The 14,055-nt window shown below is 40.2% G+C and overlaps 1 protein-coding gene across 3 annotated transcripts in view; it reads left to right on the forward strand.

Moving 5' to 3' along the window:
* The window catches only part of myo1b (myosin IB), a 291,804-nt gene that overhangs the window by 47,194 nt on the left and 230,555 nt on the right, over positions 1-14,055 (forward strand). For all 3 annotated transcript variants that reach the window (XM_059966898.1, XM_059966897.1, XM_059966899.1), the window contains one exon: positions 5,142-5,257. In XM_059966898.1, the coding sequence (XP_059822881.1) occupies positions 5,142-5,257 (116 nt within the window). The remainder of the gene's footprint in view (positions 1-5,141; positions 5,258-14,055) is intronic.

A 14,055-nucleotide genomic window follows, 5' to 3' on the forward strand; every position in this document is an offset into this window, starting at 1 on the left:
AGAGAGGAAAAGGATGGTAAGGCAAGAGAATCTTGGATGTCAAGAGTGGTGATGAATTCCTTCAAGAAGAAAGGAAATGTATGTAAAGCTTTGGAAGCTAGTATCAAACAGAGCCCTTAAAGATTATAAAGATGTAAGAAAAGAACTCTAGTAAGTAATAAGGAAATCCAGGAGAGACCATGAAAAGTTCTTGGCAAGTAGGATTAAAGAGAATCCCAAGGCGTTCTATACATATATCAGGAACAAAGGGATAATTAGGAAGAGGGTAGGTCCACTCAAGGACAAGGGGGTGGGGGACATTTTCTTGGATGCAAAAGATGTAGGTGCAGTCCTTAATGAGTACTCTTCATCAGTATTTGGTCAGGAGAAGGATCTGGGGGATAAGCAGATCAGTGCCAAAAGAATTAATATGCTAAGGCATTTTGAAATAAAGAAGGAAGTAGTATTGGGTCTCTTAAAGAGCATTAATGTGGGTAGGTCCTTAGGTTATTGAGAGAGGCAAGTGAAGAGATTACCGGGGCCTTGACAAATATCTTTGTGTCCTCTCTAGCCATAGACAAGTTCCCAGAGGACTGGTTGGTAGCTGAAGTTGTTATATTTTTCAAGGAGAGAATCAGAGATAATCCTGGAAACTATAGATTGGTGAGTCTCACACCAGTGGTAGGGAAGTTATTGGAGAGAATTCCTAGGGATAGGATTTATGAGCATTTGGGAAACTATGGCCTGACAAGGAAGAGCCAGCATAGTTTGTACAGAATAGGTCATGTCTTATTAACAAAATCGAGTTTTTCGAGGAAGTGACAAGGGTGATTGATGAAGGTAGAGCTGTGGATGTTGCCTACATGGAATTTAATAAGGTGTTTGACAAGGTTCCTCATGGGAGGCTCAACCAGAAGATTAAGATGCATGGGATTGGCTATTTGGATTTAGAACTGGCTTGCTCACACAAGACAGAGGGTGGTAGTCGAAGCGACTTAATCTAGCTGGAGGGCTGTGATTAGTGGTGTTCCACAGGAATCTGTACTAGGACCTTTGCTGTTTATGATGTATATAAATGACCTGGATGAAAAGGTACAGTAGATGGGTGGGTTAGTAAGTTTTCAGATGATACGAAGATCATTCGTGTGGATAGCATAGATGACTGGCAAAGAATACAATGGGGTATAGATCAGTTACAGATATGACCGGAGAAATGACAGATGGAGCTCAACCTGGCCAAATGCAAAGTGTTGCATTTTGGTAAATGTAAAGAAACAGTGTTGATGAGCAGAGGATCTTGGATTCCAAGTTCATAGCTCCTTGAAAGTGGCGATGCAGATTAATAGCATTGTTAAGAAGGCATTTGGCATGTTTACCTTTATTAATCAAGGCATTGAGTTGAAGTCAGGAAGTTATGTTGCAGCTTTATAAAACTTTAGTTGGGGCACATCTGGAGCATTGGCTGAAGTTTTGGTTGCCCCATTATAGGAAGGATGTTGAGGATTTGGAGAGGGTGCAGAGAGGTTTACCAGGAAGTTGCCTGGATTAGAGGCCATGTACTATAACGAAAGATTGGACCAATTTAGGTTGTTTTCTCTGGAGCAGCAGAGGTTGAGGGGAGATCTGATAAAGGTTTATAAGATTATGAGAGGCATGGATAGAGTAGATATAGGGATCTTTTTCCAGGGTTGAAATGTTTAATATCAGAGAGTATGCATTTAGGTGAGGGGATAATTTTAAAGGAGATGTGAGGGGTGGGTGTCTGGAATGCACCGCCTGGTGTGTTGGAGATGCAGATTCATTAGGGATTTTTAAGAGATGTTTAGATATGCACATGAAATTGAGGGAAATGGAGGGATAGGGAAATGTAGGCAGAAAAGATTAGTTAGCTATTGATTACTAATTCAACTGGTTTGGCACAACATTGTGGGCTGAACTGTTAATGTCTGTTTTTGATTTTCTTTGTTCTATTATCACTTAATAAGATGGTTGTGAAGCAACAAGCTTTGCACCTCTCTCCTAACTTCCTAAAGAACCTTGGATTAAAAACATTAGAACTGAACAATTGTTTTGCAAACACACATTTCTTGTTTGAATCTATGATTGAGAAAAATAATTGTGCATGTGAGCAATGTGGGAATAGATGGGTGGAATATCATTTAATCTTTGTGTTGGATTTTGCAGGAAAAGATGTCCATCAGAATGGACAATGATATCCAGAGGAAAATAACAACATAATAACTGTAATGAACAAGATGGAAGTGCTTGAATGGGTGCATATTTTAATTACAAACCACAAATGTTTGATATGGGATGTATTAAGAAGACATAATTCATAAATGCTAATTTGCCACTTGATGTTTTTCTTTGATCTTTCATGTGAAAAGTTCGTCATGTTGATAATCTAGTAGTTTTCAGCCTTTGTTTATCCTCTCTCTGATAAATAACAGAATAAACTGCTTTAGTAACAACATCAATGAAATGGATTACATAATCGTATCAGTGTGCGCTCTGTGGAGTCTGCTAGGCACAAATTTGCTGCTGCTTTTCCTAGTGTGGCTGGAAAGTCTTGTGAATTTTTCTGAAGAGGATGTGAAAGATGTGTTCTTTTTTGCAAATGACTATCTTTGTTTTTATTGCACCACCAACTTGCTTCTCAGGCTTTTGGCCAGGTTATGTTCATGACACCCAGTGACACATGAGGATTGCTGTCCACAAAATTAGTTCGCAGGAGAAGGGCGCCATGGTAGCGTAGTGGTTAGTGCTACAGTTTGGGGTGTCAGAGTTCAGCGTTCAATTTTGGCATCCTCTTTAAGGTGTCTGTACGTCCTTCCTGAACAATATGTTAGTTGTCCCCGAGTGCTCTGGGTTCCCCCCACAGCCCAAAGCCATATCAGGTAGGTTAGTAGGTCATTGTAGCGGTGTGCTACACGCAGCACTGCAATAACGACATGGAGTCGGTGAGCTGCAGTTACAAAAGAGGTTTATTCAAACTTCGCAGCCTCGCTTTAAAGCCTTCCTGATCCCGCCGTCCCCAGGCGGGAATGCTGTAGGAGGCGCGTATTCACAGTCCCGTCCCGAGCGCGGGCTTTTCCCCTTGCTGGTGAAGCAGGCTTGGCACCCTCTTTGGGACTTGCCTCAATGCTGGCGCGCACCACTTTGTGAGCCGGTTCGAGTGCGCTGGGAAGTGGGTCGCCACATCATTATAAATTGTTCTGTGATTAGGTTAGGGTTAATTTGGGGTTGTTGGGGTTTGCTGGGTGGTGTGGCTCAAAGGGCCAGAAGGGCCTGTTCTGCTCTGTATCTCATCAAATTAACAAAGAAACAAGCAAAAAAATAAATAACTGAACAAAGTTTTCCATTCACTGTAAGGAAGTGTTTTTCCAACCCTGTTTACTACTGCGCTGTTGAATACAGGCAGTCCCCGGGTTACATACAAGTTCCGTTCCTGAGTCCATCTTTAAGTTGGATTTGTATGCAAGTCGGAACAAGTACATCCAGTATTATTTAGCGTCGTTAGCCAAACGCTTGTCTTAGTATATTGTATATATTTTACCTTTCTATGTACATAAAACACTTAAGAAACGTATGTATTCCGATAATTAAACCACTGCATTGCTTAGTAATAATTGTAGCTTTCATCCGGGCAGTGTCTTCCACATGCTCCATTATTCTCACTTTATCCGTTATCCTTGAAAATTGTTCTGATTGTTGACCGACTTTAGCCTAATGCTTTTCCAATGACCGATGGCATTTCACCTCTTTCCAAATGCTTTATTATTTCCACTTTATTTTCAATCGTGATCGCTTCCTGTCTACGGAACAGAAACACTGCGGGTGGTGGGTCCTGACCTGCGCCAGCTCCCGAGGTCCGCTGGGTCCTAAGGACCACCTCACTGAGACAGGCTAAATCAGACAAGTGGGGGCTGTGCTGGGTTTGGTATTTGATCCTCTGCAATATTCCGTGTGGGAATTTAAACTGGAAATGGCAGTGTTTTTTTTACGAGGTTGAGTTGCGAGCTCGACATCAATCTGGCACGGATGTTACGGGAGTCACTGGATCGACATCAAGATCTCACTGTGCCACCAGCCGACCGGAATGGGGGAGGGGTGGTGTCAGGGTGAATCTTACTAAGAAAAATTTAAGCGAAGTACAAAGTTAAACACTCAACACATTGTCAATGGGAACAACTTAAAATGGCAGACAGCATCATGATCCGACTTAAAATGGCGACGCCGTCCGGTTCGTAAGTACGAGTTGTCCGTAAGTTGGACATTCGTAACTTGGAGACTACCTGTAGATAAAAATATCAGATCATAGGTGGCCACTGAATTATGGGAGGATGCGCTACCAGAGGAAAAAAAACTTGTGTTTCATTATTTACCACATAAATTCTATAAGAGTGAATTTTATTCCTTGTTTCAAAATTTTGGGTCATGGTTTGTGAATCTTGAAGGGTTGAAAGGCTATAACACAATGGTTGCTCGGATGTAATATGCGACCTAAAACATCGAAAAACTCTTTTGATTACAAAGCCGCTCAACACTGATCACCTAGCAAACATGGAAAAATCTGTACGAGTGAAGCTCTGAGGAATACCTTCTGCTATGAGACTACAAGCTATGGGATCTGGAGTTTTCATGGTGGAAAATAGGGGGATAAACCAGAAAAGAAAGTTGAAATCTGAACCATTAGGATCAGCAATGTTACTTTTGATACCTAAGACTTTCTTCAACATTACGTAATATTGGGTTCCATTGAAAAAGTGGGAAGTAGCAGTAAAGATAATTCTTATTTGTTGGAATCTTAATAGCCAACAATTAAGTTCCTTATATTTTTGTTTATTTCAAATGTTGTTAAATTTACAATCCCCTGATACATATCCACAACATGCTGGAGTTAAATTAAATTGTTAATCAGCTGGCTGTTCTCGGAGGCAACTTTACATTGGACTTCCTTGTGCAACCATTGTAAGAATGGGAATGAATTACAGTACCAGCAAGTCAGCACAGCATTAGTATAGCTGTTGCTTTGTAGCTGTGATGGCTTCCTATTTTAGAACATGAAATTTTATGAAAAACATGAACTTTACAGTATTAGTTTGAAACAACTAATTATTCAATTTAATATTGATATGTATTTTTATAATTTCTTGTTTCAGACTTACATTGGAAGTGTAGTTATCTCTGTAAACCCTTACAGACCCTTGCCCATCTACACTCCAGCAAAAGTAGAGGAATATCGCAACAGAAACTTCTATGAGCTTAGTCCTCACATGTAAGTACGGCAAATCAAAACAAACTGCAGCTGACTCAAATCAAGATGCAGCACAAGTTCCAAGCTGTTTACCTTGGACTAAAGGAAGAAAGAGGAAGTGAATATGTTTTTTTTTGAGCTTTTATTAAGTCTGATCTACCCAGTTTAGTTATAATTTGTTTAGAATACTGCAACCATCAGCCAAACTATCCCATAATCAAAAAATTCCCTCTTTGACTTCTGAAAGATTTTGATCTTAATATAGCATCTTTTGTTCTCATTGAATTTGACCCCAACTGCCCCGTAACATCTGCCATTGCATTTTGTAAAATAAACTGGGATTGTCTTTTGAGTATTTGAGTTGACATATGGAGCTTGGAAAAAGAGGAGCTGCATGGCTATCATATGGTAAATTACAATCCCGAACAGATATGATTTTGGAGATAAAGTAAAAATTAAGGGAAGGGTTGGTATTCCCTTTGCCTTGTAAATAAAAATTTCATAATAAAATGTCTGAACATGAAATTATTTTTTCTTCCATGAAGCTAATAAAGGAAATTTTAGAAAATATTCTTATAATTTCAATGTGTCAAAATGTTTGATGAATATGTTTTTGGCTTTTGAAGGGAGTTATGTGTACAAAGTAAAACATTTAGTGTAAACATTAATGATAGTTCAGGTCAACAGAATCTCTTCAAATTATTTTCATGGCTAGAAATTACAGCAGATTATTGGCTACTTTGTTATTTGCATATAATTGCATTTTCAAAAAATATCAAATAGGAACAGAAATTGCTAGATATACACAGTAGGTCAGGCGACATTTCTAGAGAGAATCAGTGTTAATGTTACGTATCAGAAGTTGATGGTCATGATTACTCTAAAGCTTTTGGTGACTTGTGGTTTTGGTCCTTCTTATCAGAATAGATTTCTTCCCCAGGATACTACATTTCAATAGCCACTCCTTATTTGCAAACCTAAATAGGCACTGGGAGATTATAAGGTTTGTTTCTTTTATGTGCTATGTAGTGGATAGAAATTTGCTTTTTAGAATTTATGGTGCCAAGTCCAGCAGTAGTGTGTGGGTGCGTGCACTTTTGGTCTGTACAGTTAACAATCAGGAAATGATAGTACAGTATTTTTATTTTAGCAATGAAATGATTTGAAGTGGTGTGCCTGAATCTATGTATTGACTGAATCAGTTTGCACCAGGGAGACTTGTTAATGTTATTGCCCACTGTTGCCTGTGCTGGTTATACTTCTGCTCCTACTCCTACTCACTGTCTTAGCTCTTTGAAGCAATTTACTTATTGCTTAAAATTAATTTGTCTTTTAACAGAGTTAAAACTAATTCGCAGTCAATAATTTTGCCTCACCTGTATGTTTGAGGAGAGATCCTGATTATGCCTTATTGCTGAGCATTCCAATATCTGTTTGCACTTACAATTTATGCCAGTTGGACTTAATCTCTTCTCGGTGATCCTTAATGTGCATTTTTATTATATAAAACAACTGTCAAAAATTAAATGGTGCTAATTCATGTTGTGTATCAAGCATGGTGATTGTCTTTCATCTTGTAAAATGCAATATGTTTCTGCATGTAAACAATCAGACCAGTCAACGAAATCAAAGAGCCATTTAATTATCAGACACATTAGTGTGGCGAAAGCTGATTTAAATTTAAATTGTCTGGAATTAGATTGGCAGAAACCCCAGATAAATAGCATGAGGTCTACAAAGGACCAGCTCTTCAATTATGGCGTGAGACCAGGAGAAACTTGCTGAAATTTGGGCTGGTGATTTTATTATTTCATCCACTTTTGTTCCAGACCTGTACTAATGTTCTTTAACATAGTTTCCCCTAATTTAGTCCATTCTTCTTATAATCTGATTAAAGTCTCATTATAAAATATAATGGAATAAACATGTAATATAATAGAGTTCATTTAAAAAATCTGTTAATTTTTCCTCAAATACTGATGTGGTATCATTTTTATATCCATGTGAGGCTATTAATTGGATATGAAGTTTTGAAGTAATAGGAAAATTAATATTGATGCTGGTGAATAGAGCTGAACTAAAATTAAAAGGACACAACGCTTGAGACATTTGGTGCCTAGGAAGGTTTATGAAATGTCTAGAATGAATAAATGTTCCTTGACGACTGCTTCTGCAAAATTATATTGTGCATGATACCTGCAACTATACTATTGTGACTAAGGCCTTTCCTTTGCTCACTTGCCGCTGAGAAGCACACCGAGCAGAAGTGGTAGGTAGATAGGTGCTCTTGGTAAGCAGATACAGTTAAGAAGTTGGGAATGATTGGTGGGCCAGTCAGTAGGGAGATCTGGCTAAGGGGTAAATTGTGTCAATGAGATGGACATAGAACTTTAATATTTGCACAATGCAGCAAAATGCTTCTGCATTTGCACATGTTCATTAAAAGTGGCACTAAACCCACAGTTAATTAAGGTACTAAAATGTTAATATTGAAGTTGTTCCCAAATGTGTTGTAAGTAATTAGATTAACACAGTTTACTTGAAGTTCTACAACAACTTTTCATGTGTCCCAATGTCTTTGTTCTTCTTTCTGGTTGTGGACATGTTATTGTTAGTCCATTCCCATGAAACTAGAAAGTACAGAGCTGTTCATGACTCACTGGTTACTTACTAGACAGCACTCTCAGATACAAACTGGAAGAGGTCAAAGCCCACTTCAGAGATAATCACTTAATTCAGATATCAATAAGGTATAGCAATGTCACAGACAATGTCTTTCAGATAGGGTCACAAATATAAAAAGAAAGACACGAATATTGTAATTCAACAAACAATATGTTGGAAGAACTCAGTAGGTCAGGCACCATCTGTGGAGGCATATGGACAGTTAATGCTTAGGGTGGAGGCCCTTCAATGATAGAGCAAGTTATCGAGTATGAAAAGGTGATGGGAAGCAATGGAGCAAGAGCTAGCATGTGACAGGTGAATCAGGTGACAAAGGTTGATTGGCAGGTGTAGGAAGGAAAAGTAGAATTGGCGATGGAAGCTGAGGCAACAAAGGGCTGCAGATGAGGAACCTGATAGGAGAGGATGGCGGAGAAGGCAGATAGGAACAGAGGGAGGAGGAGAACCAGTGGAAGGAGTGTGTCCATGATGAGCAGATGGACAGGCAGGCCAACAATCTCGGGTTGTTAGTTTAACAGGTACGCAAAAGTCTCAGGCATTTGTATATAGCTTTTGCACAGTACTGTATTTGTTAATGTAGAGCGGTGATTGACTTTGTAAATCTGGGGGGAATTAAAGATGTTGGGAATGCTGAATGTGGAGCACTACAGGAGGGATGTGGAACAGGTAGCAGAGAAAGAGTGCCGGGCAGGGATGGCACAGGTGCAGACACACCCTGACTAAGACAACAGGCAAGGTTATATGATTCCAAATAATTGTTGTATTAATCATTACAGAATACCGTATATTCTGGAGTATAAACCGACCTGGTATAAGCCGACCCCTATTTTTAAGGTTAAAAAGTGACTTTTTCATGTTACCTTTGTCTAAGCTGACCCCTTTTGTAGAGGTTTTTGATTTAACCAGAAAAGATCACAAGATCCCACATGCCGGTACTCAGCTTTGCCGAATTCGGAACCGGGAAATTTTGTGAACCAGTACCTGCTAAGAAAACAGGCCTACACATTGTAGAGCATTATAAGGGATCCTTAATAAATAAATCAGGGAGGGTAATTTTGGATTAGGTCTCCAATGGTAAAGAATCCTCAGAATTGTAAGCCCCGTGAAACCACTTAGCGCCCATCATAATCTTGTTAAAACATAACACAGGGTGGCGGGATCAGTACGTCCACTCAGTATTGAGTTTGCGACTGCCACGTACAAAAGAATAAAACAAATGTGATACGATGCTGGCTTCAAGCTGAAGGTTGTTGATTTTGCTAAAGGAACTAATAAATTTCCAGCTGCTAAGAAGTTTAGTGTAAACAAGAAACAAGTGAGAGAGTGGAGAAAGGCAGAGGATATGCTGTGGGAAATGCCAGAGACAAAATGTACAAACTGCGGGAAAACATGCCAGTGGCCAGAACTGGAAGAAAACGTTTTAGAGTTGGTGAATCACCAGCGATCGTCCGGATACATTGTTACCAGAGAAATGATTCGAGTTCAAACATTGAAATGGGCCGAGAAACACCGTGAGGTCAGCGAAAATTTCAAAGCTACACGAAGTTGGTGCACCCGATTTATGAATAGACGTGATCTTGTGCTGAGACAAAAGACAAAGATTGCTCAGAAAATTCCCGTGGGGTGTTGTTTACGTTCAAGAACGCTGCTGGATGGATGAAGCTGGTTGCTTGAAGTGTGTTAAAGAGGTGTGGCGTCGACGTCCCAAAGGTTTCGGGAAAGAAAAGTCGCTACTTGTCTGGGACGTCTTCAAAGCGCACTTGTCAGGTGAGACAAAAGCAGCATTGAAAGCTGAAAATACGGAGATTGCAGTCATCCCCGGTGGTTTGATCTCCATGCTTCAATCACTAGATGTGAGTTTAAACAAATCATTCAAAGAATTCATGTGATGACAGTGGAACGAATTTGACTGAAAAAAAAAACAGCAAATCAGTACGACATGTCTTCTGTGTATTCGTTTTTCCAAAGTTGGCACCTTGTGTATAAGCCAACCCCCTAATTTTAGGTCCAAAGTTTAGGGCCAAATTCTTGGCTTATACACCAGAATTTACAGTATCTCTCTGGTGCTTCCTGCTCCTTCCCCTCTCCCTTTCCCTTTACCTTCCCCTTTACCCAACCATGCTGCTTTCCAGCTCTCAGTCCACAACAGAGACCTCTGTCAGAATCAGTTTTACTATCACTCACATATGTTATTATTTTTTTTGTGGCAGCAGAACAGAGCAATACATAAAGTTACTGCAGTACAGTGCAAAAATCTTAGGCACCCTAGCTGTATATCTATATCTATATATACCTCTCCACCATGACCTTACAATTCAATTCTTATTCTACAATTCTTACTTTTATTGTACTGAAATATCTAACTCTTTTCCAACCATTTCATAAGTTAACACAAATATTTAAGCTATTGTGAAGTCGAGGAGCTGCTAAAGAATGCTTCTTATTTATTTTCTTGCAACATGGGAGTCCACTTGGCCCATCCATTCTATGCCATCAGACTGCTCTCATAAGGCCCATTTCCCTAAATTTTTCTATGTAGCCAATATATTCCACTTCACATGGCCAACAACTGCCCCCTCCCCCTGTCAACTCTCCTGTACCAGGGAAGTTTACAGCTGATAATTAATCCAGCATGTCTTTTGCATGTGGGAAACTCAAAAGATGCAAGAGAAGCCCACGTGGTCACAGGAAGAATGTGCAATCTGTACACAGATTGGGCTCAAGGTTAGAATCAAATCCAGGTCACTGGAGCTGTGCAGCAAACAGGTCCAATATCTGTGCCATTGCATCACCCATTATTACAAGAAAATACATTGACATTTGTCATCCTGAATTTTCAAATGATGTTGCATTGCACGGACTTTGGTTCAAAACTGGATTCATTCCACTGCTTCTTGAAAAGTGGTTTTTAAGTGCTTAGGCAACACACACGAAATGCTGGTGGAACGCAACAGGCCAGGCAGCATCTATAGGAAGAAGTACAGTTGACGTTTTGGGCTGAGACCCTTTGTCAGGACTAACTGAAAGAAAAGATAGTAAGAGATTTGAAAGTAGGAAGGGGAGGGGGAAATGCGAAATGACAGGAAAAGACTGGACGGGGTGGGGTGAAGCTAAGAGCTGGAAAGGTGATTGGCAAAAGAGATACAGAGCTGGAGAAGGGAAAGGATCATGGGATGGGAGGTCTAAGGAGAAAGAAAGTGGGAGGGGAGCACCAGAGGGAGATGGAGAACAGGCAGAGAGAGAGAGAGAGAGAGAGAGAGAGAAGGGGAGGGGGAGAAAACTAAATGTATCAAGGATGGGGTAAGAAGGGGAGGAGGGGCATTAACGGAAGTTAGAGAAGTCAATGTTCATGCCATCAGATTGGAGGCTACCCAGCCGGTATATAAGGTATTGTTCCGTTGCTCAGTTGTGGCATATATTGTATTTTACTTTTTCTTGCTATATCTAAGGCGTTACATTATCCTGTGTTGCTCAATAAAATCCATGTTTCACCATGATTTGAAATGAATTCCTGAATTATATAGAACAGAAACATATTAATTCTATAGTGAGTAATGTGTACTGGGAGTGAGGAATGATATTTTTCTGGTTTGGTTGCATTGTTACAGGACAAATATCTTTCGCTGAACAATAACTTTATAGAAATTACAAAATGAGCATGTTCATTAAAGATTTACTTAGCAGATTAGTGCCTTGATATTGCTCCATTCCTTTCTTAGAACATTGTGGGATTTCATCCAAGAACAAATCTGAGAACTGCCAAGAATAAACTTTAGAATTTTTAGTATTCTCCAAAGGATTTCATAAACAGAGCCATTTGACAGTTGACCATTTCCCAAAGGACAACAGCCCTTTCGCTGTAAAATGCATTTCTAACTACAGATGCCAGAAATTACTGCACTATAGTGGGAAAAAATTATGAATGACTCAATCATTTATATCCAACCAAATCCCATTCCCGTAGACATATTAACAGCTTGGTGAATTTCAAGTCTACTGAATTATTCTTCATTCATGATCTGTTAATACAAAGCTATCAGATTTTGAAGATAAATCAATTATGTGTCCAGTAGCTTTAATCATTTGGCAGGTCAGGGTACAAATCTGGGAAAGTAGTCCAGTAATTGAATCAGTACATGGAGAAGAGTGAATTCTAAAGGAGAACTGTCTCATAATGGCACTTGGCTATTTAAGTATAAATAACATTGTGACTGATTAAAACTGAGCTACGCAGAAGTTGTAACTGTGAAATATAAAAGTATCCTGCTGAAGGGTCTCGGCCCGAAATGTCAACTATTCAGTTCCATCAATAGATGCTGCCTGGCCTGCTGAGCTCCTCCATCATTATCATGTATTGCTCTAGATTTCCTGTGTCTCGATCTCGATCTCCTGACACTGTTTTATCCTTCAACACAAGGTCACAATCAATGATTACTAGTTTTAATTACTATAAGTGGATTTGGCGTGTGGCCTATTGGATAAGGCATTGGTCTAGTAACCTGAAGGTCACTGGTTTGAGCCTCAGCTGAGGCAGCATGTTGTGTCCTTGAGCAAGGCACTTAACAACATATTGCTCTGTGACAACACTGGTGCCGAGCTGCTTGGCCCTTCCCTTGGACAACATCGGTGGCATGGAGAGGGGAAGGCTTGCAGCTTGGGCAACTGCCGGTCTCCTATACAACCCTGCCCAGGCCTGCACCCTGGAAACCTTCCAAAGGCGCAAATCCATGGTCTCACAAGACTAATGATGCCTATAAATTACTATAATCATCTATTTAACTCCAGCATTTTGAGAAGTCAGGTAAATTTGCAGAATTACAATGGTACTTATGCTGATTCTTGATTACTGGTGTCTATATTCGGGCAGTAAGGTAATGTAGCAGTTTACTGTACCAGCTGGAAGGTCTGGGTCCAATTATCACCGCTGTTTGTAAGGAGATTATTTGTATTATTCTCATTACTGTATGGGTTTCCTCCCATGTTCCAAAGACATATAGGTTAGGGTTAGTGACTTGTGGGCATCCTATGTTGGCTCAAAAATCTGGTGAGATTTGCAGACTACCCAGCACAACTGAGTCCTGACGAAGGGTCTCGGCCCGAAACGTTGATTGCTCATTTCAACAGATGCTGCCTGACCTGCTGAGTTCATCCAGCTTTCGTACTTGTTGCCAATCCTCACCAGTTTGATTTCATGCAAATCAAGCATTTCACAGTATGTTTGGATGTACATGTGATTGATAAAACTCTAATCACTTTAATCTTTTCTCTGTTCCAAAAGACAGACACCAGAAATATACCCCTTTTATTGCAGTGTTGAAGGATGGCCTCATGAATAATCAATGGTTAAGAGACAAAACAGGTCTGTCCTGAACTGTATCTAAGTGACAGGGATACATCTTTAATAGACAATAGACAGTAGGTGCAGGAGTAGGCCTTTCTAGCCAGCACCGCCATTCACTGTGATCATGGCTGATCAGACACAATCAGTACCCCGTTCCTGCCCTCTCCCCATATCCCTTGACCCCGCTATCTATAAGAGCTCTATCTAACTCTCTCTTGAATGCATCCAGAGACTTGGCCTCCACTGCCTTCTGGGGCAGAGCGTTCCACATATCCACCACTCTCTGGGTGAAAAAGTTTTTCCGTATCTCTGTTCTAAATGGCCTACCCCTTATTCTTAAACTGTGGCCTCTAGTTCTGGACTCACCCATCAGCGGGAACATGCTTCCTGCCTCCAGTGTGTCCAATCCCTTAATAATCTTATATGTTTCAATCAGATCCCCTCTCATCCTTCTAAATTCCAGTGTATACAAGCCCAGTCGCTCCAATCTTTCAACATATGACAGTCCCACCATTCCGGGAATTAACTTTGTGAACCTACGCTGCACTCCCTCAATAGCAAGAATGTCCTTCCTCAAATTTGGAGACCAAAACTGGACACACTACTCCAGGTGGAGTCTCACCGAGGCCCTGTACAGCTGCAGAAGGACCTCTTTACTCCTATACTCAATTCCTCTTGTTATAAAAGCCAGCATGCCATTAGCTTTCTTCACTGCCTGCTGTACCTGCATGCTTGCTTTCATTGACTGATGTACAAGAACACCTAGATCTCGTTGTACTTCCCCTTTTCCTAA

This window comes from Hypanus sabinus, chromosome 4, assembly GCF_030144855.1.
Source record: "Hypanus sabinus isolate sHypSab1 chromosome 4, sHypSab1.hap1, whole genome shotgun sequence".
Classification (NCBI taxonomy): domain Eukaryota; kingdom Metazoa; phylum Chordata; class Chondrichthyes; order Myliobatiformes; family Dasyatidae; genus Hypanus; species Hypanus sabinus.